We start from the raw sequence: 23,224 nt of genomic DNA on the forward strand, positions 1-23,224 counted from the left end.
TATCTGCTAAATGCATATCTCACCTAAGGCGTCCGGTCAATCATTTAATAGTACAAGTGCAGCCACGTATGTGAATGAGAAACAATTGTAACGTGTGGTCCGCTGAAATAACTATATATGACAATGTGTTACTGAAGACACGTCACATAAAGAATTAGATACGGAATCATGATAACTTTATGGCAGCAACAGACAGCAACAACAACATACCCAGTGTGGTCCCATAAGTGGGGGTGGGTGTACTCATATCTTACCTCTACCTTGTGCAAGGTAGAGAAGGTTGTTTCTGATAGACCCTCGGCAGCTTAATAAATTTAATTGAAAAGATTGAACAAAAAATAAGTGAACACAGTTATGACAAGAATAGGAGGATGTTCTCAGGGATCCCACCTACTACCAGTATAGGTAGGCGTACAAGAAAAGACCTTAAGCTCTTGTCGGAAGAGCAATGACTAAAGATCCAGAGAATAACAAATAAACTGATAATGTAACATGAAGTACTCACAGCTGGAAACTTTGATTTGGTAGGAAAATGAGGAAGACTGCGATCTATGAATCCATCAGGAGCACGACGACCGCCAACGGACTGCTGACCAACACATGCAATCATCTGGCTTATGTTAATTGGGGATCCTTTTGAACCACACTGTGACATGATCAGAGGACTATTCCTCCAATGTAGTGCTTTCATACAGATCTGTAAAAAATTTCATATTCAGGCAAATTTGCTCCATCATCCCGTATCAAAATGTGACATTATGAGTTAATAACTAAACATCACAACAACTATATCTCTGGGAGAAAGGTACAAGAGGAAAGAAAGAGACTGCAAAGAAGCATGCCTCCTAACTCTAAATATTATTTGATGCAGGCGTTAGATGCAAATGACCACTCAATTTCTTTTTTTCATAGATTTGGTGGGACCTTAAAGCGACGATTTGCTTTAAGGAAGAAAATTCTCATCACAAGTTGGCACTATTACTGACTGGGCTCTCTTCTTTGATGCAAGGAGACATTGTTCTCCAGGTGATAGTAAAGAAGAAAAAAAGAACATCACAAAGGTTAGCTCCACAAAAACAGCACTAAGAGGGTGCCCACTTATATACAAGTGACAAAGGTGCCAATCAATTTTGCTCCAGGAGGGAACTGGGAAATTCAAGTAACAAGTCCAAAAAGCCAAAAGAGATAAACATTTACATTTCAGTCTATGCACTGCAACAGCCTTGTTTTCAAGACATCTACAGTTCATCTTTTCCCATACTCGTAGTATGCATGCTAATACCGTGTTCCATTACAAACTCTTTTGCATATCTATCTTATTACTCGTGTTATTACCAGTCATTGCTTCTCAAGCGATGCGAAGCGAGGGGATTAGAGCCTCATAGGTGAAGGCATGCGCTTCAGAGAAGGAAAACACAACCACTCTGCATATTTTCAGACTAACGTAGACTTTTAATTCCCTATCTGCTCGACCCAGTGTTAGCAAAGGAGAAAAGCGCAAAAAGCTTTGATGTCCGTTGGGGATTTAAGTGAGGAACATGAATATAATGTATAAATCCACATATAATAGGCCACAATTTGATTAAATCATAAAATGGTTTGTGCAATTTGGCAAGGGTTTTTCTAATTTGACAAAATTTTGATAGAAGACCGTGAAGAGGCGCCAAAAAAAACTATGGAAACATAAGGTCTTAGGACAGTAGATTTTGCAGGGGCTGTAGATTATGTCTAAATTAGGCCCCTGGATTTTGAAGGCTTTGATGCACACGGGTTTTCCTATACTTTATATGGGTAGCCACAACTCTTTAATTGATGAATTGAACTTTAACATCATCAGATATGGTTTAATCAGATTGACTTATGGTGATCCATTCGAGCTGCTGTTTACATGATGAGCACTTCAGTCAGCAGCCAAACGTAACTCTTTGCCTTCTATACTTACTATTGTACTTTCACAAGTTTAGCACTTCACTCGGTCTTGAAGTTTTAAATGTTTGTACATTGTGGCTAAGGAAAGGGAGCCTTGGAGCAACGGTAAAGTTGTCTGCGTGTGACCTATAGGTCACAGGTTCGAGCCGTGGAATCAGCCACTGATGTTTGCATCACGGTAGGCTTCCTATATTACACCCCTCGGGGTGCGGCCCTTCCCTGGACCCTGCGTGAACGACAGATGTTTCGTGCATCAGGCTGCCCTTTTTTTAAATATTGTGGCTAAGCTCTCCTTGTCCATGCTTTCCCTCCTTTTATCTGTCAGGGAAGCTAGGAAGAGATCAAAGACGTGAAGGTTCTAGTAGCAAGAGAGAGCTCACAAGCAGTAAACCTGTTATGATAGATAAGAACCCCACAAGTGACGACTGTTAGTTGGAAACACGCAGCACATGAAAAGATAAGTTGTTCTTACTTTTCCTATGTCGTCACGAACTTTATTCAACGACATAGTTACTTCAGCCTCCAGAGTCTGGGCAGCATCACAGCCTGGTTGCACGGCAAGCTTTCCTTCATTAAATTGTTGGATACGGTCTTCACATTTCTTGTAATTTTGATGAATCTCTTCTAGTTTTTGCTTAACTAAGATTTCCCCAGGTGTGACATCATCAATCCCTATAGAAAATCCATGATTACCAATCCACCGAGCACTAGCAAGACACAAACAGAGATAAGGTCAGTGTTTGTAATAAAGAAAAGTGCAACAAAACGATAAGGTCCATGGTGCTGAAGCGAAAAGGTTGATGTGAAAATGCATGCTTCTTTGAAATGGGCGCAAATTTGCTGAAAATTCAAAAACACCAAAAGCGTATGAACTTAGTGCTACAATAGCCAACTTGCAATTGAGGGTTTCAATGTTCAAGCAGCATCAGAGCTTATCGCTGAGAATCTCTAACTGGTGAAAATGCCGTCACATAGACATATGATTAAGAAGAAACTGGCGAAGAAGCAGAGGCAAAACAGGCCCATTCCTTACTGGAGCCATATGAGGACTGACAACACTATCAGGTACAATGCTATGCGCAGGCACTGGCGTAGAACCAAGCTAGGGTTTTAAGGTGGAAGACCCGTGCTTTATTTATGATTCTAATGAAAAAAATACTTGTAGGATTATGTCGTTTCATTTTATAGGAGCTTATGCTGTGATGAAACATGATGTGTTTTAATTTCAATGAAGTCTATATATTGAATGAAAAAAAAAAAACAACTTGCAATCAGAATAACTAATTTCAGCATCAATATTGGTGAAAGAGACTTTTTAAGCTTAAATAGCCAAGAAATCACAAAAAGAAAATTTCCCATTCACCTGCTATAACCAAATGGCAACCGGAAAGAAGTTTCAATCTTATGTAGAACCAGAACCACCCTTGTAAAGGTGCTGATAAAATTTTAACAAAATTGGGTAAACAAACTGGAAAGCATCACATAGTCCAGTGGTGGCCCCAACTCTGGGAACTATCCGTAGCATTTTTGGTGTGTACTACGTGATGTCTTTATCAGGTATAGAGTTATTTTGCTGCTGGGACGGAAGAAAGATCAGGATAGGACTAAGGGTAAAAGAAAACAAAGGGGGATTCAAAAGAACAGCTTGTATTGATTGGACACTAAGGAATGAAAAGAATAGGAGATGTTTTAAAAGGAAGGATATGCCTTGCTTACCTTATAACTGATATGTCCTAGCATGCGAGCCCTCTGGTGCAGTATATGATGAATATAGATTGATAGATTTCATAGACTCCTTACACAAGAAAGCAGCTTTTGTAAGAAAGATCAGTTTTTAATGACCAGCATTATATTTTTGATAACCAATGACCAGCATTATCGGAGTGCTTGGCTTTTGGGTTATCAATGAAAACTTATGCTTAGGTTCAAAAAATAAACTTGGAAATGTCAGCACTCAATATCTAGTATCATCTGTTTCCTTGGTAGAGAGGGACAATATAGTTGAACATGGACTCGATCAGGAAAAGAAACATGGTTGACACAATGATAACAAAGAAAAACGATATCAGGTTGATAAGGGATCTAAATACTAAATCTACATGTCATCAATGAATAGCTACGCTCCAGAAACACCTCAAGGCAACAAAAGCCAAAGATGACAAAATGCAGATAAGAAAAAATCAGGGACAAGAGTTGGAAGTGAAGGAAGGAAAATGGAAAAAGCACTGAAAGAGCAAGTGGAGCTTCCTTCTATCAGCATTACCTTCCCAAAGGAATTTATTTCGCATAGCACTCAATTTTTTCTCCACTGTTGTTGGCATTCTTATTATTGACATCAAATAAGTAGGCATACCATCCAATACACCGTTAACCAGTGTAAGTCTTCCCCCAAATGACAAGTGCCGTTTCTTCCATGGAACAAGTTTACTCCTACACCTTAGAACTCCCTGCCACATCTTCTGGTCATTCTTTTTAGCTCCTAAAGGCAGGCCTAAGTAAGCCGTAGGGAGCTGCTCCATCTTACAACCAATAATGTCTGCCAAATCACCAATGCAATGTTCTGCATTAATACTCAGCTTCACACAAAATCAAAGTATCATCTGCATAAAGTATGTGTGAGATTGGAAGTCTTCTCCCTCACTTCTTCTACACTTCAACCCTCTGATCCATCCCAAATTTTCTGCTTTTTGAAGCAGGATGCTTAGAATCTCCATCATCAGCAAGAATAGATAAGGAGACAAAGGATCCCGCTGCCTTGGCCACCTGTAATACTTGAAGTAACCCTGAGGACATTCATTAATCAGGACAGAAAAGTTAACTGTGAATATCCATGAGAGCATGGAGGAGTAGTGGGGACGCGAGTGGTATGTGGACTTTGACAGCGAACTGCATTAGGAGGCTGCTAGAGTGGTGCTAGGGGTCTCGAAAGGTTACTCTGGAGGTCATAAGGGGGATTGGTGGTGGAATGGAGAGGTCCAAGGAAAGGTAGAAGCCAAGAAAGCGGCGTACTTGAAACTGGTGGAGAGCAAGGACGAAGAAGAGAAGAGGACGAACAGGGAGTGGTACAAGAGGGCCAAGAAAGAGGCGAAGTTAGCGGTTACAACGGCTAAAACGGTAGCATTTGGACGTTTGTACGAAGAACTTAGTGATAAGGGTGGAGATAAGAAGTTGTACAGGCTAGCCAACGTGAGAGAAAGGAAGGCTCGTGACCTGGATAAGGTGAAGTACATCAAAGATGAGGATGTCAGAGTATTGATGGATGATGCGCATATTAGGCGCAGATGGCAGACATACTTCCATAAATTCCTAAATGAAGAGGGGGATAAGAGTATTGTGTTGGATGATTTGGAGCACTCCGAGAGTCGTCGTGACTTTGGTTTTTGTAGGCGTATCAAAATGGGGGAGGTCGGGGGACTATGCGTAAGATGTGCAGAGGAAGAGCGACTGGGCCAGATGAAATTTCGGTAGAATTTTGGAAGAGTGTGGGTAAAGCTGGCTTGGAATGGCTCACTGGGTTGTTTAACAGCATCTTTAGGACGAAGAAAATGCCTGAGGAATGAAGGTGGAGTACGCTGATTCCGGTGTATAAGAATAAGGAAGATATCCAAAATTGTAACAACTACAGGGGTATCAAGCTACAGAGTCACACTATGAAAATTTGGGAGAGAGTGGTGGAGGCGAGGGTGAGGAAGAGCGTGTCTATTTCCAAAAACCAGTTCGGATTCATGCCGGGACGTTCGACTACGGAAGCCATTCATCTTGTAAGGAGGTTGGTGGAGCAGTATAGGGAGAGGAACAGAGACTTACATATGGTGTTCATTGATCCAAAGAAAGCATACGACAAAGTTCTGAGGGAGATTCTATGGAGTTGTTTGGAGGCTAGGAGTGTTCCGGTGGCTTACACTAGGGTTATTAAGGACATGTATGATGGATCTAAGATACGAGGGAGGACCGGGCGGGGGGGATTCAGACCACTTTCCAGTTATGATGGGGTTGCACCAGGGGTCAGCTCTTAGCCCATTCTTATTTGCCTTAGCGTTGGACACACTAACGCACCACATTTAAGGGGAGGTGCCATGGTGTATGTTATTTGCGGATGATATTGTTATGATTGACGAGACGCGAGGCGGTGTTAACGCGAGACTGAAGGTTTGGAGACAGACCTTGGAGTATAAAGGTTTCAAGTTGAGTAGGACCAAGATTGAGTACTTGGAATGCAAGTTCAGTGATGAAACTGATGGTGCGGACGTGGACGTGAGACTTGATACACAAGTCATCCCTAAGAGAGTTAGTTTCAAGTACCTTGGGTCTATTATCAAAGAAAATGGGGAGATTGAGATGTTACTCATCGTATTGGAGCAGGGTGGATGAAATTGAGACTCGCATCCGGTGTTTTATGTTAAACAAAAGAGTAAATTTTACAGAGTCGTTGTCAGACCTACCATGTTGTACGGAGCAGAGTGTTGGCCAGTCAAGAACTCTCATGTCCAGAAGATGGAAGTAGCAGAAATGAGGATGTTGAAATGGATGTGCGGACATACCAGGATTGAAAAAATTAGAAATGAAGATATTCGGGATAGGGTAGGAGTAGCCTTGATGAAGAACAAGATGTGGGAAGCGACGCTTAGGCGGTACTTGGCGTTGCTTCAGCTCACTGAGGACATGACCCTTGATAGGAAGGTGTGAGAACAAGATGTGGGAAGCGAGGCTTAGGCGGTACTTGGCGTTGCTTCAGCTCACTGAGGACATGACCCTTGATAGGAAGGTGTGAAGGTCGATAATTAGGGTAGAAGGTTAGTAGGTAGTCGAGTGTGCGTCTTCCCATACCGGTAGTAGTAGTAGTAGTAGTCAGCCTTGTATTCGGTTATTGACAGTCTTGATTACTACATGTTTTCTTATTATATTGTTGTTGATACTGTTTGTTCTCTTATTATCTTGTTATTGTTAGTGTTTGTTTTCTTATTATCTTGTTGTTGGTATTGCTAGTTGTTACTACTTTCTTCTTCTTTCCTTAAGCCGGGGGTCTATCGGAAACAGTCTCTCTACCCTCATGGTAGGGGTAAGGTCTGCGTACACAATACCCTCCCCAGACCCCGCTCGTGGGATTATACTGGGTTTGTTGTTGTTGTTATTGTTGTATCCACCCAATCCACCTTTCACCAAAGTCCATTTGCTTCAAGAGATATAGTCATAAGCCTTTTCCAAATCTAGCTTGCAAGCCACTCCTTTGATCTTTCTTTTGAATAGATACTCCAAGCATTCATTTGCTACCATAGCAGCATCAACAATTTGCCTGCCTTTTACAAAGGCATTTCTGATTATCTGATACCAGCTTCCCAATCACCTTTTTCAGTCTTCCAGCCATCAGCTTTGCAATTATTTTGTAAACACTATTAGAGTAAGACCTATATGAAATAATTGTGTCGAACCATGATGGTATTTCAGGATTCAATCGCAACAAGGTATTCCTCTTGAACAGAACAATTTTGGTGTTACAGAATGTGTATATATACAACTTTGATACAACCTAGCATCCTTGGGCAGGCTTACTTGCGACAAAAAAGTGCTTGACTAACTTAATTCAAGAATATTTGAACTTAAAATGCTATATATTAACTTCTATGTGTTGACAGTGTTAATCATAAAATTCAGAAAGATCAAATTTCTTCTAACATTGGATATCATAAAACATTTAGAGCTTCAATTTTGCAAGGCAAACAATCTTGTTACAGCTTTTCTGTTGGGGATTTTTCCCTTGGAGAATTTCTTAAGCTTCATTAAGTTAGCAATATTAATTCAGTTGCACTAAAGAACTACACTCCTATTAATATTTCAAGCATTCAAAATGATACGAACAAACACAAGGAAGCTAGCTTATGACTACTATCAAGGAACGGAAAACCCTAAACTGAAAAAATTGCCACTAATTTTTTGTGCATAATGCATCTCTGCTGCACTGTTTAAGAGCTACCTTACTCTAATCGTATGTTTTCTTTGATGTTCCTTTGGGCAAGTTCTACAGAGTGGTGGTTAGGCTGACTATGTTGTATGGGGCTGAGTGTTGGCCCGTCAAGAAATCCCATGTCCAAAAGATGAACGTAGCTGAAATGAGAAAGTTGAGATGAATGTGCGGGCATACTAAGAAAGACAAGATTAGGAACGAAGTTATTAGGGACATGGTGGGAGTGGCCCCTGTGGAGGACAAGTTGCGAGAATCAAGGCTGAGATGGTTCGGGCATGTGAAGAGGCGAGACATAGTTGTCCCGGTTAGGAGGTCTGAGAGGTTGAACATGGCGGGTCTGAGGAAGGGTAGGGGTAGGCCTAAGAAGTACCGGGTGAGGTGACTAGGCAGGACATGTCATTGTTTCAGCTTACAGAGTACATGACCCTCGATAGGAAGGTGTGGAGGACGAGTATTAGGGTGGAAGGTTGAAAATTTGTCGTGAGTCGCTCCTAGGCTTGCCTGTTTTACTAGTTCTATTGTTGTATTTTCTTATTCTTGTTTCGTATTCGTATATGTTGTGTTTTTCGCTTCCATTACCATGTTATTTTGTTGTTGCAATTGTTTGTTGCTTTAGTTTCACTGTTCCTTGAGCCGAGGGTCTTCCGGAAACAGCCTCTCTATCTTCGTAAGGTATGCGTACATACTACCCTCCCCAGACCCCACTTACGGAATTACACTGGGTTTTTTGTTGTTGTTGTTGATGTTCCTTTGACTTCCTAGTGCTAGCCTAGACGCACCAAATCCTTAACATACACAGTAAACTTGCTAAAATCAATCACAGCAAGAACCTTTATTAGACATTCATATCCAACCACAAGTAAGAAGGGCAGAAAGTGTGTTACAATTGATCTTAGCCGTGAAATTGAAATCCTCTAATCATTTATTTCATCTAAAAGTCTAAATATCAACTACAAAGTTGAAGTATGAAGTACACTTCTCTAATGTCAGCATAAAAAATTAACTTCAGTTGACAGCAAAATGCAGAAGTAAATGGCTGATCTGAATCTAACTAGCGCACCTTAATTTTGCAAGCCGATTCATGCATGTTGCAGCAGCATGTGACTTGTAGTCCCTCAACAGAACAGAGTATAGACCATCCTTATTTCCATTTCCTGTTGTCATCTCACACAAATAACAACTACTGTCACTCATTATTGATTACGGTCTTGAAATCCAAAAAAAGAACAGACCATAAGTTAAAAGGACAATACACATGAGAACCCCTTCCAATGTAATCAATCAAAGGGTACGAGAAAAGATTAAGGCTGTGCCATAGCAACATTAGTGCATAAGCAGGTGGCCTTTTACACATGTACCTCAAGAGGGGAATCAACAAAATCAAATTATATGGCAAATAATATAAAAATCATGTCTGTTTCGATTAAATGGGCACTAAAGGTAAACTGACCTAATGTAGCCTTCCCGAGTTGCCCGCTGATCAGTTCACTATTACGGAAATAAACAAATCCATCACTTGGGCACATTGTTTCCCCTTTCCCGCTGTAACTCTTTTCTGTGACTGTTAGATTTACATAGACTCTCATCTTTGAATATGGACGCAGCAGCACACCAAAGAGTTGTTTCCCAGTCCAAAGCTCAACCGGCTGTGAAAAGCCATCTCAGTCATTTGAAGATCCAAAGACAAGACAAACAGTAAATTCTACTGGCTTCAGCACGTAAAAAGATGGAAACAAAACTCAACCAAACCATAGCTACTAATAAAAAAAAAAAAGAAGGGTGTGCACTATGATTTTGGTTAGTGTTAATATGCATATTCCAATCCAAATCAAATACCTAGGAAGAAAGATGACTTGTTGCTTTCGCCAAAAGCTTCAAAGATCAAAATTTTCAATCAAATGATATTTCTGAATTTTAGCAGTATTAACATAAAAGAAGGTCAAATGTCACTAATAGTTTCCTTAATTAGGGCAACTACCCACTTCGCTGACTCTATGTTGTCAAAGAATAAAATAAGCTAAACAATATAAAGAAAATACAGAAAGAAATTGTTGAAACAACTGCCCCCGTCCTTTCTCTAAGCACCTCTCTCGAGAACCATATCCCCAATACCCTCCCCTCCCACCCAATTTCCTTTTCTTCCTCTCGATTACACACTTATCTACTACTTGGGCTAAGATAATATCTCTCTCTCTCTCTCTATATATATATATATATCTATCTCTCCCTCTCTGAGGGAGAGAGAGAGCATTAGGGGAAAAGAAAGTATGGCCATCTATGGACTATTCCACCCACAAATCCGACACAGACAAGCCCTCATGAGACACAGGACAACGACCTAATTCCAGAGTACTACTTTATGATGAACTCACTCGCTTCTTTACTGACAGATGGAAAGAGGCACCAGCGCATACTTGCAAAAGCAAAAAAGTGGAAATCTGCTGATGGTGTGGGTAAGGAAGCCCCATAACCAGCAAATTCCTAAAAAGCGGTTGCCATAATGAGTCTACAAAAGCCTCACTGTTATATCTTTACTGAAAAATACACAGAGGTAACTAGTAACTACACATGCTTTCAAAAGCTAAAAGGTGTTAGTCTGCTTATGCTGTGTAAGGCAGCCCCAAGACCAGCCAAAAAAAAAAAGGAAACAAAAAGTTCATTGCCAGACTTTCCGAGTCCTTGCACACCCTTTCCACAACCCACTACATTGCCTTCTCTTCTCAGCAGATTGGGAGTGTCAATTTTTTTTCAACCCCTTAGGAAACATATATTTTCGTCAGAAGAACATGTTAAAGACCTGTTGATCACCAAGCCAGCATTCCCTATCAGCATTCCAAAGTAAAGACGTCCACACTTCCAGGGACTAAAGTAGTCGCACAAACTAAAAACATGGCCAATAGATGAGAAATAAGGGAAGAGATTGAAGAATGCATGGAGACAAGTTTTTTATGCATATATGCTTTTATAGACTTTAAACAATGCTTAAAAACATTCTTCCAATGTAAGAGTATATGCGCGGCCAGTATTCTATTCTAACTGTAGAAGTGTGTGACCATCTTATGCAAAATGAAGAAGGCCAAGAAGCCAAGAATCCATTCAAGGTTAGGATTTCTTTTCCTTAAAGATTAGGATTTCTTATTTCTTGTTTCCTAGTAATTTAATTCTTATTTTAGTAGGATTATATTTATAGTTCTAGTCAAACTAGGATTGTTAGTTACTATCTCATCCTTACTAGAATACCTTTTCCTATTTTAGTTAGAATAGATTTTTCTTAACCTTATTCTTATTCTAGTTCAATTAGGATTAGTTTTCATTAACCTCATCAATTATACCCATTGTAAGGCTTATTTAAAGGGCTCAATATGCTGAAAATAAACATTGGTGAATAGTTTCTTTGAGCATTAGCTTCAAAAACGTGATTGACTCTTTTGTTTCCTCTTCTTCGCTTATTCAACGCTTCTTGCAATCTTGTGGGATTGAGGAACGTGTGGCGGTGTGGGTTAGATTTTTTTTCATCTTACATTCTTCTAACGTGAGTTTGAAGAACGCTTTCGCTAGTTTTGTGAAAAACTTTAGCGGGGTGCTTTTGTTTTTAATCTCTTCTTTGTGCTTGAGAGGTGCAAAACCTTGAAAGTACATCACCATCTCATCTAAGAGCTTAAGCTATTAGAGAGAGCACACTTTATTTACTTTATTGTCTCTTCACACGCCCCCTCTGCAGGCTTCATTCATATTTTCATTGGCCAAGCACGTTGAAATTCATTCTCTATAATGATGGCAGTGAGACTCGAACACAGGATCTATGACTACTTTGATACCATATTGAAGTGTGTGACCATCTCATCTAAAAGCTCAAGCTATTAGAGACAACAAACTTTATTTACTTAATTGTTTCTTCAACACTAACATTCTGACATAAAAACAATAAAAAGATATTAACTGAACGGAAAAAAGAATTAATTGAAAGAAAAACTCAACTTCTGAAATTTAAAAAATGCAAATTGCACATCCATATGCTTAATACTTGTGAAAGCACTTCCGGGGAAAGTATTTCATATTTGATTTATTCTTGATAATCACTGCAGTTCACATGTTGAACTGTGCAATTGCTACTTTAGAATTTTCAAAGTTTTGTGAAAACACTTCATTGGCTTGTGAAACCTTATGTCTGATCAATCATCAAGCAAGTTGGAAACATGAAAGGAACACATAGAGGAATAGAAAAAGGATCAAAGAAGAATGTTTGAAAATGAAAACTTCATCAATTAGGCAGCAAACAGAAGTAAAAGTTCACAAACTCTTTCGTAGTTACCAACCTTAATCAGTGCTGGAGTTGGTAAATCTATAGGATCCATTCCGTCGCCCATATATGAGCATATAAGTGAAAAGGAAGCACGCTCATAGAATGTGTCCTTCCTCGTGATGAGAAAGGAAGACGTCAAAAAATCCTGGGTAGAAGCAACCAAAATTTCTCCACTCTTCGGAGTGCATAAATTGTTTTGAACCTGCATTACCATCACAAACACTTGAAGGAGAAAACTAATGTAGGGACAAGCAAAGAACAGGTTCGATATTTCTTCATAGCCTGTTTTGGTCATAGCTAGAGGATACCGAAACAATTTCTGCCACATTTTTGCCACAAAATATCATGAAAAAGATAAGAGTTTTGAAGTTCTGCCTTTTAAGTTTCAAATTATAATTTTCAGGAATTTTTTTTATTACCAATTATCAGGAAACTTTCTAACCGAAAAGTAAGATTACTAAAGCATAGATAATGAAACCTTGACCTCACATAAAAAGCCTTGAGAAAAAATCTGGAATAAAGGAAAATTAGAAGCAGAACCAAATCCCTCCCCCTCGATCTTGTAACATATGCCTATACATCCAATTAAATAACTTCAGCTAATAAGCAGCAGCTAGGGATGTCATCATGATATAAGATGACACCATCCTGATACGCCAATGGAGCTTTCAGACAGACAACACCATTGACAATGGAACAAGCAAATCTATATTTTATCTCCAACAGGAAACAAGAGTACTGATCACAAAAAGATTGAGTAGAAAGGGGAAAAGATAAGCTGCCTTGCTTTGGAAAAGGGAAAAAGTAAACTACATCGACGAAATGGAGCCTTTGAGACCCCATGGTCATCAGTCAAATAGATGTCCTGAAGCAGTAAACTCTAAGCTGCATAAATGGAATGAAAAACACCACCCGGCATATCATCATCCCATATTGAATCTAGATTTTTGGTTCTTCCCAGAAATTGTACTACATTATAATGTATATAAAATAAAACCGTGGACTATACCAAGAAATTTTTTATCGCAAGGACTATACCAAGCAAATTACTTCTCTTAAATATGAATACAATTGAAAATGTTAGTCAAAATAAAAAAAGTCAAAACAGACTTTGTATCGTTTGGATAGTATAGGCCATATTTTTGTCTTAGTCCAACCACAAAAGGTTGACACTTTTCTCAACACATCAAATGTTTACCCTCAAAACACTAAGATGCGACCTTTTTCTCACCTGGACTTCTCTTTTTCACATTACTATTAATTCAAACACTTGTCTAGCTAACTCAAAACACTACCATATTACTCAATTCTTCACATATGTCAGGGAAAGATGGACGGAAGGAATAAACTTACCCCCATTAACATAAGAGCCTCTGTTCTCGCCTCTTCTGTTTGTGGCACATGCATATTCATCTCATCCCCATCAAAATCAGCATTATAAGGATTGCATACAGATTCATTAAATCTCAATGTGCGCCATGGCATTATCCTTGCCTGAAGGAAAATTTTAAAATTTAAAAACAGAATCAATCCACTGCCCGCATGAACAAAACATCCATTCACACATCATTTGATCAAAGAATAGTCACCCGATGAGACATGATTGACATCCTATGTAGACTTGGCTGTCTGTTAAACAGGACTATATCTCCATCTTCCAGATGTCGATCGACAATATAACCAAATTTCAATTCATCAGCATGACGCTTTCTAGAAGAGAACATCAACGATCTGCATTATACAGTTAAGACAGGCTTTAGAAGATTTATGGATGCGATTTACAGGAAGGGGTTAAAAAATTTAATAGTTCATACATCTCAGTTCCATCAGGATGCTTAATAAACTTTGCACCAGGATATTTATTTGGTCCATTACGAACACATTGCCTCAACTTCTCTATGTTGTGCTGTGAAACTCGCTCAGGATATGTCAAAATTCGAGCCATCAGTATTGGAATGGCAACCTGCATATGTATTTGTGATTCTCCCTTCATAGTGAAATAAAACGACCAATATTGATCAAACATTAGTTCCATGGCAGACCTCTGTAATTTTCAAATTTGGATCAGGAGATATAACAGTTCGGCCAGTATATTCCACACGCTTCCCTGAGAGATTTCCACGGAATCGTCCCTGCTTTCCTTTAAGGCGTTGAGTGAAACCACTCATTGGTTTACTAGCTTGCAAATGTAGTGGCACTCCACGAACATCACTGTTTATATACTGTGCAACTTCCATTTGCAGATCAACCCAAGCACTCTATATCAAAGTTGTAACATCTAGTAAGCTAAAAAAAAAGGAAAGTAGCATGAATAGGCAGAAAACATCTGGTCCTAATGCATCAGCAAATTGACGATTATCCATGCACGGTACATAACTTCCAAACAGCTCTAACGTTTGGAAAAACCCTGCCTGTTACGCGCCTCGAGTGCAGTCTAAATAGACACCTTTTGCTGACATATATCTCTAATAGGAAAAGCTCATATTAAACATTCAGTAACTATGCCAAACCAATGTCAAAAAATGCATGATCATTTTGTAGTGTTCATCAGGGAATAGAAAGCTTGGCACACACAGTTTAGCAGGATTGATATCTAGACTCTCGAGTGACTGTCATAGTGTTCAATAAGACTATAAAGAGAAACAGGTGCATCTTTCGAAAAGGAGATAATTTGGTGAAGTAGTACTAGGATTTGGCAGAACTAACAAAACTACCAGACAAACCAAGTCGAATCGCTTATACAGTAGTTAGATTCAAAGATCTACCTGACACTATCCTAGCCATTTAATCTTGAAGACACAGTAATTTGCAATAGTGTGCGGAATACCAAGATTTAACAAAAGCGCAAGGCTTTTTCCGTTTCAACAGTTCTAAAAGAATTTGATAAATAATTTACCTAACATAGGTTTAAAATCTATTGTTGCAGTTCTCTCCACAGGTATATATGGATAAATTCTCTAATTCATATTATGGAAGTAAGAAGGTTAATTTAGATAGGAGAGAATGTAACCCTGGTATTAGTATTCACCCCTGAGGACAACTTTATCTGCTAAGCCAGCAAGTACAAAGGACTAACCCACCAGTGTTAAAGTGCATAATATATGAAAGAATTCCCATCAGTTGTAATTTGCATGCTATTGCATCATAAATATCTTAAAGTACATCTCCAACTTAGAAATAAAGTTATCAACTGGTGCTTTTCTACAGCCGGCAAAAGCTGATGCTAGAAATAACACGCTGAGAACCTGATAAGGAGTTAACAGAAGTGGCAAGGTGAAAAAAAGCTGGGCAGAAGCAGAAATTCTCATGTGGTCTAGTACAATTTTCACCAAATGAGCTAGTTTTTGAGGCTGAATCAGACTCAAGGTAAATGTTCTTCACAATTAACAAAGTGTGTCTCAGATACCACACTAAAGACCTAAGCATCCAACTGAAACATTCATGCAAATGGTAAAGTGGCCCAAAATCATTATAATTTGGTTGCTCTTATTTATCTAATGTGGATTTTATAAAACTCAACAACTTCAATAAGGAGTAAGACCAATTGAGATTCCTCTTAACACTCTACTCTATACTTGTTGTAAGAAAAAACAAACACAAATAGCCACCCACAATTATGGGACGGGAGATATAATCAAATTAGGTTTCTGAACATCACTTATAAGAAAAATGGACTCCTAAAATGTCGATATGAAATGTAAAATATTTTGGCGATGGGTGAGATGCAATAGTAATCAAAACATGCTTAGTACTTCTCATTCCAGTAGGCAGAGTTCGACTATAACATAACAGCAATACAGCACATATTGAATATAAAGTCTATATTAAAATTTCCATCTAATTAACCAAAAAAGGAAGCTACAAAAAGCTGATAATTGATAACACTGAATCATTGATTTTCAAAATGAGAAGGAAGTCTTTGATCAAAAAAGATCAGGAAGTGAACTAAAAAATACCAGACTCTTATTTTGAAAACTGGTATCAGAAATGTCTTCGAGAAGTCTGGCATTTGCTTGAATAATACGCTTAAGCCTCTCCGTGATGTCATTCTCATTGCTGCAACATGCAATTGAACAACTTCAAGGCATTAACAAAAGTATTTGAATCAATACAGTGACAGATAATAACACTACAAAGGACAAAGCTTCAAGTGGTAATTTGAGCATCTATCAGAATATCAAAGTATCAATCATGTAAAGCTGAATGATTTGGCCATAAAATCAGGAATCGAGTTTCATAGACTAAAAGTTAACACTGAAAATTGTTGTTCATGTCACAAAGCAATAAAACTATGCTTAGTCCTCATTTGTTCACACTAATGAAGGTCTAAATCTTAATCATTAATATCTTAGCCATTAAGTGTGTTTATTTTTTAGGTCTGAATCCTAATCATCAGATCTCAATCATTAAGTGGTAATTCGAAGATAATAACACTGCAAAGGACAAAGTCAGACTTCAAGTGGTAATTTGACCATCTATCAGAATATGGATAGATATATCAATGTGTCAATCATGTAAAGCTATAAAAATAAGAAGAATATCCCCATAATATTAGGAATCAAGTTTTCATGGACTATAAATTCACAACGTAATAAAACTATGCTTAGGCCTCATTTGTTTGTACTCAATGAAGGTTTGAATTTTAATTATTCATATTTCAGTCATTAGACAAAGCCCAGGAGTTGGAGGGGCGGTTGTCGGCTATGGGAGCCTGGAGGAGTAGTGGGGATGCTGGCACTATGTGATCGACGACAGCAGACTGTATAAGGGAGGTTGCGAGAGAGGTGTTAGGGGTCTCGGCGAGCGTCTCTGGAGGGCACAAAGGAGACTGGTGGTGGAATGAAGTGTTCCAAGGTAAAGTGGAAGCGAAGAAGGCGGCGTACCTGAAGTTAGTAGGGAGCATAAGTGAGGAGGAGACGCGAGCCTGCATGGAGAGGTATAAGGTAGCTAGGAAGGAAGCTAAGTTGGCGGTCACAGAGGCTAAGACTGCGGCTTATGGTCGTATGTACGAGGAACTGGGGAGAAAGGCGGGGAGAAGAAGTTATTCCGGCTGGCCAAGACGAGAGAGAGGAAGGCTCGGGATTTGGACCAAGTGAGATGCATCAAGGACGAAGATGGTAGAGTATTGATGGAAGATGCCCAGATTAAGAGGAGATGGCAGACTTACTTTCATAAACTTCTTAATGAAGAAGGGGATCGAGATATTGTGCTAGGTGAACTGGAGCATCCCGAGAGCCACCGTGACTTTGGGTATTGCAGGCGCATCAAGGTTGAGAAGGTCACAGGAGCTATGCGTAAGATGAGCAGGGGCAGAGCGAGCGGGCCGGACGAAATTCCGGTTGAATTTTGGAAGGGTGTGGGTAGAGCAGGCTTGGAGTGGCTGACGGGGTTGTTTAATGTTATTTTTAGGACGAAGAGGATGCCAGATGAGTGGAGGTGGAGTATGGTGGTTCCGTTGTATAAGAACAAAGGTGATATCCAGAGTTGTAACAATTATAGGGGTATCAAATTACTGAGCCATACCATGAAAGTTTGGGAGAGGGTGGTTGAAGCAAAGGTGAGGAGGTTGGTGTCTATATCCGACAACTAGTTTGGGTTCATGCCGGGTCGTTCTACTACGGAAGCTATACACCTTATTAGGAGACTGGTGGAACAGTATAGGGAGAGGAAGAAGGATCTGCACATAGTGTTTATTGATCTGGAGAAAGCGTATGACAAGGTTCCTAGAAAAGTTCTCTGGAGATTGCCTACATTAGGGCGATTAAGGACATGTATGATGGGGCTAAGACTCGGGTTAGGACAGTAGGAGGCGACTCTGAGCATTTCCCGATTGTTATGGGATTGCACCAAGGTTTTGCGCTCAGCCCGTTCTTATTTGCCCGGGTGATGGACGCGTTAACACATCATATTCAAGGGGAGGTGTCATGGTGTATGTTATTCGCTGATGACATAGTTCTGATTGATGAGTCGCGAGCCGGTGTTAACGAGAGGCTGGAGGCCTGGAGACAGGCTCTTAGTCCAAGGGTTTCAAGCTGAGCAGGACAAAGACGGAATACCTGGAGTGCAAGTTCAGCACTGAGTCGAGGGAAGTGGACGTGAATGTGAGGCTTGAATCACAGGTCATCCCGAGTAGAGGCAGTTTCAAGTACCTTGGGTCGGTTATCCAAGGGGATGGGAGATCGACGAGGATGTCACACACCGTATTGGAGTGGGGTGGATGAAGTGGAGGTTAAGCATCTGGAGTCATGTGTGACAAGAGAGTGCCACCGATACTCAAAGGTAAGTTTTATAGAGCGGTGGTTAGACCGGTCATGATGTATGGGGCTGAGTGTTGGCCTGATAAGAACTCATATATCCAGAAGATGAAAGTAGCAGAGATGAGGATGTTGAGGTGGATGTGGGGGTACACTAGGATGGATAAGATTAGGAATGATGATATTCGGGAGAAGGTGGGCGTGGCTCCCATTGATAACAAGATGCGGGAAGCGAGGCTTAGATGGTTCGGGCACGTTCGGAGGAGAAGCTTAAACGCTCCGGTAAGGAGGTGTGAGCGGCTGGCCTTGGAAGGCTCGAGAAGAGGTAGAGGGCGACCTAAGAAGTATTGAGGAGAGGTAATTAGGCAGGACATAGCGAGGCTTCAGATTTTCGAGGACATGGCCCTTGATAGGGAGCTATGGAAATCGAGTATTAGGGTTATAGGTTAGGAGGTAGTTGAGTCTTTCCATAGTTCGTACATTTGTGAAGCTAGCTTGGTAGGGTTTTTGTCTGAGACAGCTAGTGGCAATGTTGTGTCTTACTACTCTTTCGTTTTTCATAGAACCAACTCTATTTAATGGTTACCGCTTTTGCTCTGCACCTATTTTCTGGCTTTCATGATGTTGTTAATTTTTTCTTATGGTATCTGTTGGTGGTACTGATATTGTCTCTTTTCTTTTCTTTCTCTTTTCTTTTCGTCTTCTTGAGCCGAGGGTCTTTCGGAAACAGCCTCTCTACTCCTCGGAGTAGGGATAAGGTCTGCGTACACACTACCCTCCCCAGACCCCACTAGTGGGATTTTACTAGGTCGTTGTTGTTGTTGTTGTATATTTCAGTTATTAACTAAAGTTTGTTTTTATGTCTAAATCTTATAGCCTGTTTGGCCAAGCTTCTCCAAAACCAAAAGCACTTTTTTTCAACAAAAAAAAGTATTTTTTTTCAAAGTTGAAGTGTTTGGCCAACCTTTTTAGAAGAAAAAAAGTGTTTTTTAATAGAAGCAGTTTTGGAGAAGCAGAAAAAAGTATTTTCTCCCCAAAAGCACTTTTGAGAAAAATACACTTAGAAATACTTTTTAAAAGCTTGGCCAAACACTAATTGTTGTTCAGAAGTGATTTTCAAATTAATTAGTCAAACACAAAATACTTCTCACCAAAAGTACTTTTGAGAAAAAATACTTCTCAAAATAAGCTAATTTTTGAAGCTTGGTCAAACAGGCTATTAATCATTCATATCTCAATCATTAAGTGTGTCTATTTTTTTATTTTACAACCATTTAATGGGTCTAAATAAATCTGAATGATTAAGGCCTACAACAAAGTATTAATATCATTAAGATGCAAACCATTCTGAGATTTCTGCAAAAATGACATTTCACAACTACTTCATCCACTTTCATCGCTAACCGCCGTCATCGCCAGTAGCTGCCCATCATTATTAACTACCACCACCCACAAGACACAACCACCTTACTCAGCCACAATCGTCGCCGCTGGTCACCACAGTCAGACGCCGCCATCACTGGACACTATTTACAATCACCACCACCATTACCACAATAGCCACTAATCACTACCAACAATCACCACCATCTGCTACCACTATATATCATCAACCACCCATATCAGTCACCACCGCCATTAGATACTACAATCATCCACCACAATTATAAGCCGCCGCCACCAACTACCACCATTGTTAACGGTTAACCACTATCGCCCAGCCATCATTACCACTAATTACTACCTACTACTACCACCATCAGCTAACACCACCACCAACCACTACTCCCAGTCAGCACCCACAACCCACTACCACTAGTCATCACCACCACCAAACACCATATAATTTTTTTTAAAATTATGTTGTTGATATATTATTAGATTAATTAGTATTTTATTTGAATTTCATATTTATTAATTTTAAATAAAGAAAAATTTATACACCCATATGTTAAGAAAACAAGCAATCTTAATACAACATCTTAATATTCAGACGTCTTAATCCTAATACACATCTTAATATTCATACGTGTATCCAGATTCATACGTCTTAATCTCAACAAAAACAAATGGGGTCTCAATGTCCAATTAGAAATTATTTAGCCTATGTTAGGTCAACGATGTAACCATTAGTCACAAAATATCCTGATTACTGCCAATCTCCTCCAACACAAGACGTTTGTTTGTCATATTTTTATATCTCGGGCAAACATAAGATTGTCGACGACCTACACCTCGAAAAGTTTACATCCCAAAACAAGTAACACAACTACTTATGACCTAAATTGACAGAAAAGAGAATTTATAAACAACTTAAAAACTTTCATTTGGAGAAAAAATTTTGTGCATTAAAATATCTTATATTGTCTACGAATATCTAGATCAAATTAAAAATTTATAAGACAAAAATGCATATGACCTCTGTGTTCCACCATCCACAAATACTGAAGGGCGAATAGCTATTGGTGGCACTGGAATACTTGTGACAAGAAGTTTTTCTGGTCTATCGCTGAGGTAGAGTAGCTCACAATCCTGCATATGTAACAATGAGAGAACAATGGTAGAAAGAAGAATAAAGGATTGCACAGAAGGAGTACAAAAGTTAACAAATATCAAACAATACCTCATCAGACATATTCTTAAAAAGGGAGTAAACTGCTTTTGGATCAATTTCTGGAGGTACACTAACAGATGTCTTGAGCTCTATCTTGTGAGAGATAGCCGCATTAAACTCATCCAAGAAACGATTTCCTCGTTCATGGATGATTTTTAACTGGCCCTTTTTCACCATACCTAATAATTATAATAAAATAAAAGAATAAGATAAACAATGAGGTCTAGAAGATACTATCACCATGCAAAAACCATAAAGCACCCAGTCTCCCCTATATCTAATAAAATTTTCAGCTCAACCATTCGAAATCGTTGAAGGCATAATTAAGAAAAAGAAGAAGCATTCATAGCCTTGAACATAGATGTATTTTTTGGTTGCTTTTTGGTGAAAACTGGTTAATATAAATGAAGTAGATACAATGCTAAAAAGAGACGCAATTTGCAACTACGCTTATTCCACTAGCTTAGTTCAAATATTTTTATAATATCTTAATACTTATCAAAAGTGCTCGCTGACGGTTTAAGCTTTTATATAAGTTGGTCACACACTTCAACATTGCATACTAGCAAGCAGAGGTTCCGAATTCGAGTCCCATCGCTACAGATTATCAAAGAGGATTTCCATGTGATTGGCTCATGAAAAAAACTCAGATATGCACGTGAGTGGGCATGCTGAATATATAATTAAGTAAATACAGTGTGATCTCCCTAACAGCTTAGTTTTTTGAATGAGATGGTCACACAATTCAACAAAAATTATATAAACTTCGACATTTTTTCATACGGTAAATATTTTTATTAATAATGGGAAATCTCTCATATACAAGCGGTATACCAAAAACTAGAAAATTTACGACATAATATGAGTCTCTATGAATGATACCCAATCTTCTATATACACTGGAATCTCATGGGTGCACCAAAAAGAAACTAGGAATGACAAGCTAATCCTCAAATGTACATAGTCGTTCTCTATGTTCTCATATTACTTTCGTTCCACATGACCCAAATAAATGCTAGTAGTGCAACATCTCATGCTCTTCTAATTCTCTTTTGTTCTTCTGAATTTCCAATTGAAGAGTCATCCTGAATCATCTCAAAACCACACACGACAAGCGAGTTACCGCTTAACAATATAGTAGGATGTGGTCCACATCTATCTTCACCTAGACATGTGCACACGAAGCACCAACTTACATATGTAATTCGCCTTTTTCTCAAATTCTCGCTGCCAACCAAGCGAAAAAGCAAACTTTTTTGTTGTCATATGGGAATCCAAATCGATAAGTATGGAAAACTCTAACTCATCCTTTGCCTAGAGCTTATGATAAAGACTTCAGAAAATAACCCATCTACTCCTACCCCTACCCTCCATGAGTCCTTACAGAGATATTTTATTTACTTATCCTAGTGAACAAATTCCTCGCTTATCAGAGAACTACATGACAAGTATCTACTCTATGCATAAAGAGAAGCCACTGAAGCAAAATGCTGACATGATTTAACGTTTCTCATGTAACGCGTCACCCCAGTAGTATTAGGAGGGTGTGGAGGTAGAGGATTAGCGTTGTGAGTTAATAGGCACTCTAGAGTTTCGTCTAGGCATCCCAGTAGTATTAGTCCTAGTCTTGTATTTTTCCATGCCTAGCCCCTTGCTATTTTATATTGTGTCATTATTTCCAGCAAGACTGAATCTACTTTTATAGTGTCGTATTCTTAGATATTTGTTGTTGCACGTATCTTCATTTGTTCCCATGTCTACTTACCTGTGCTACTGTCTGTTTATTGCTTCATTTTCACTTCTTTTGAGCCGAGGGTCTTTCGAAAACAGCCTCTCTACCTTCATTAGGTAGGGGTAAGGTCTGCGTATACTTCACCCTCCCCAGACTCCACTTGTGGGATTTCACTGGGCTTGTTGGTGTTGATGATGTAATGCGTCACCCCAAACCAATCAACCCATAACTTTTTTCCCCATTTAAATCGTCTCACGCTAACATTATACAACATAAAAATAAATATGAAAAGTGCTAGACATTCTCTATATTTCCTACTCGCATAGGAATATCTAATAGCGTTAAAAGACTCCTACAAAGTATAGGACCTAAACAAACGTCTTAACATGACTAAAATACATTCCTAACTACTCCCTCCATTCTATTTATG

At 39.1% G+C, this 23,224-nt stretch overlaps 1 protein-coding gene across 4 annotated transcripts in view; it reads right to left on the reverse strand.

Moving 5' to 3' along the window:
- Positions 1 to 23,224, reverse strand: part of LOC107797308 (DNA-directed RNA polymerase III subunit 1) — a 41,868-nt gene that overhangs the window by 12,731 nt on the left and 5,913 nt on the right. For all 4 annotated transcript variants that reach the window (XM_075222073.1, XM_075222072.1, XM_075222075.1 and 1 more), the window contains exons 5-16: positions 21,072 to 21,241; positions 20,868 to 20,980; positions 16,151 to 16,250; positions 14,237 to 14,452; positions 14,009 to 14,157; positions 13,784 to 13,925; positions 13,548 to 13,688; positions 12,208 to 12,396; positions 9,342 to 9,537; positions 8,952 to 9,045; positions 2,402 to 2,636; positions 506 to 697 (exon numbers count right to left, since the gene is read on the reverse strand). In XM_075222073.1, coding sequence (XP_075078174.1) covers positions 506 to 697; positions 2,402 to 2,636; positions 8,952 to 9,045; positions 9,342 to 9,537; positions 12,208 to 12,396; positions 13,548 to 13,688; positions 13,784 to 13,925; positions 14,009 to 14,157; positions 14,237 to 14,452; positions 16,151 to 16,250; positions 20,868 to 20,980; positions 21,072 to 21,241 — 1,937 coding nt within the window. The remainder of the gene's footprint in view (positions 1 to 505; positions 698 to 2,401; positions 2,637 to 8,951; positions 9,046 to 9,341; positions 9,538 to 12,207; positions 12,397 to 13,547; positions 13,689 to 13,783; positions 13,926 to 14,008; positions 14,158 to 14,236; positions 14,453 to 16,150; positions 16,251 to 20,867; positions 20,981 to 21,071; positions 21,242 to 23,224) is intronic.

Source organism: Nicotiana tabacum, chromosome 9, assembly GCF_000715075.1.
Source record: "Nicotiana tabacum cultivar K326 chromosome 9, ASM71507v2, whole genome shotgun sequence".
NCBI classification, from domain to species: domain Eukaryota; kingdom Viridiplantae; phylum Streptophyta; class Magnoliopsida; order Solanales; family Solanaceae; genus Nicotiana; species Nicotiana tabacum.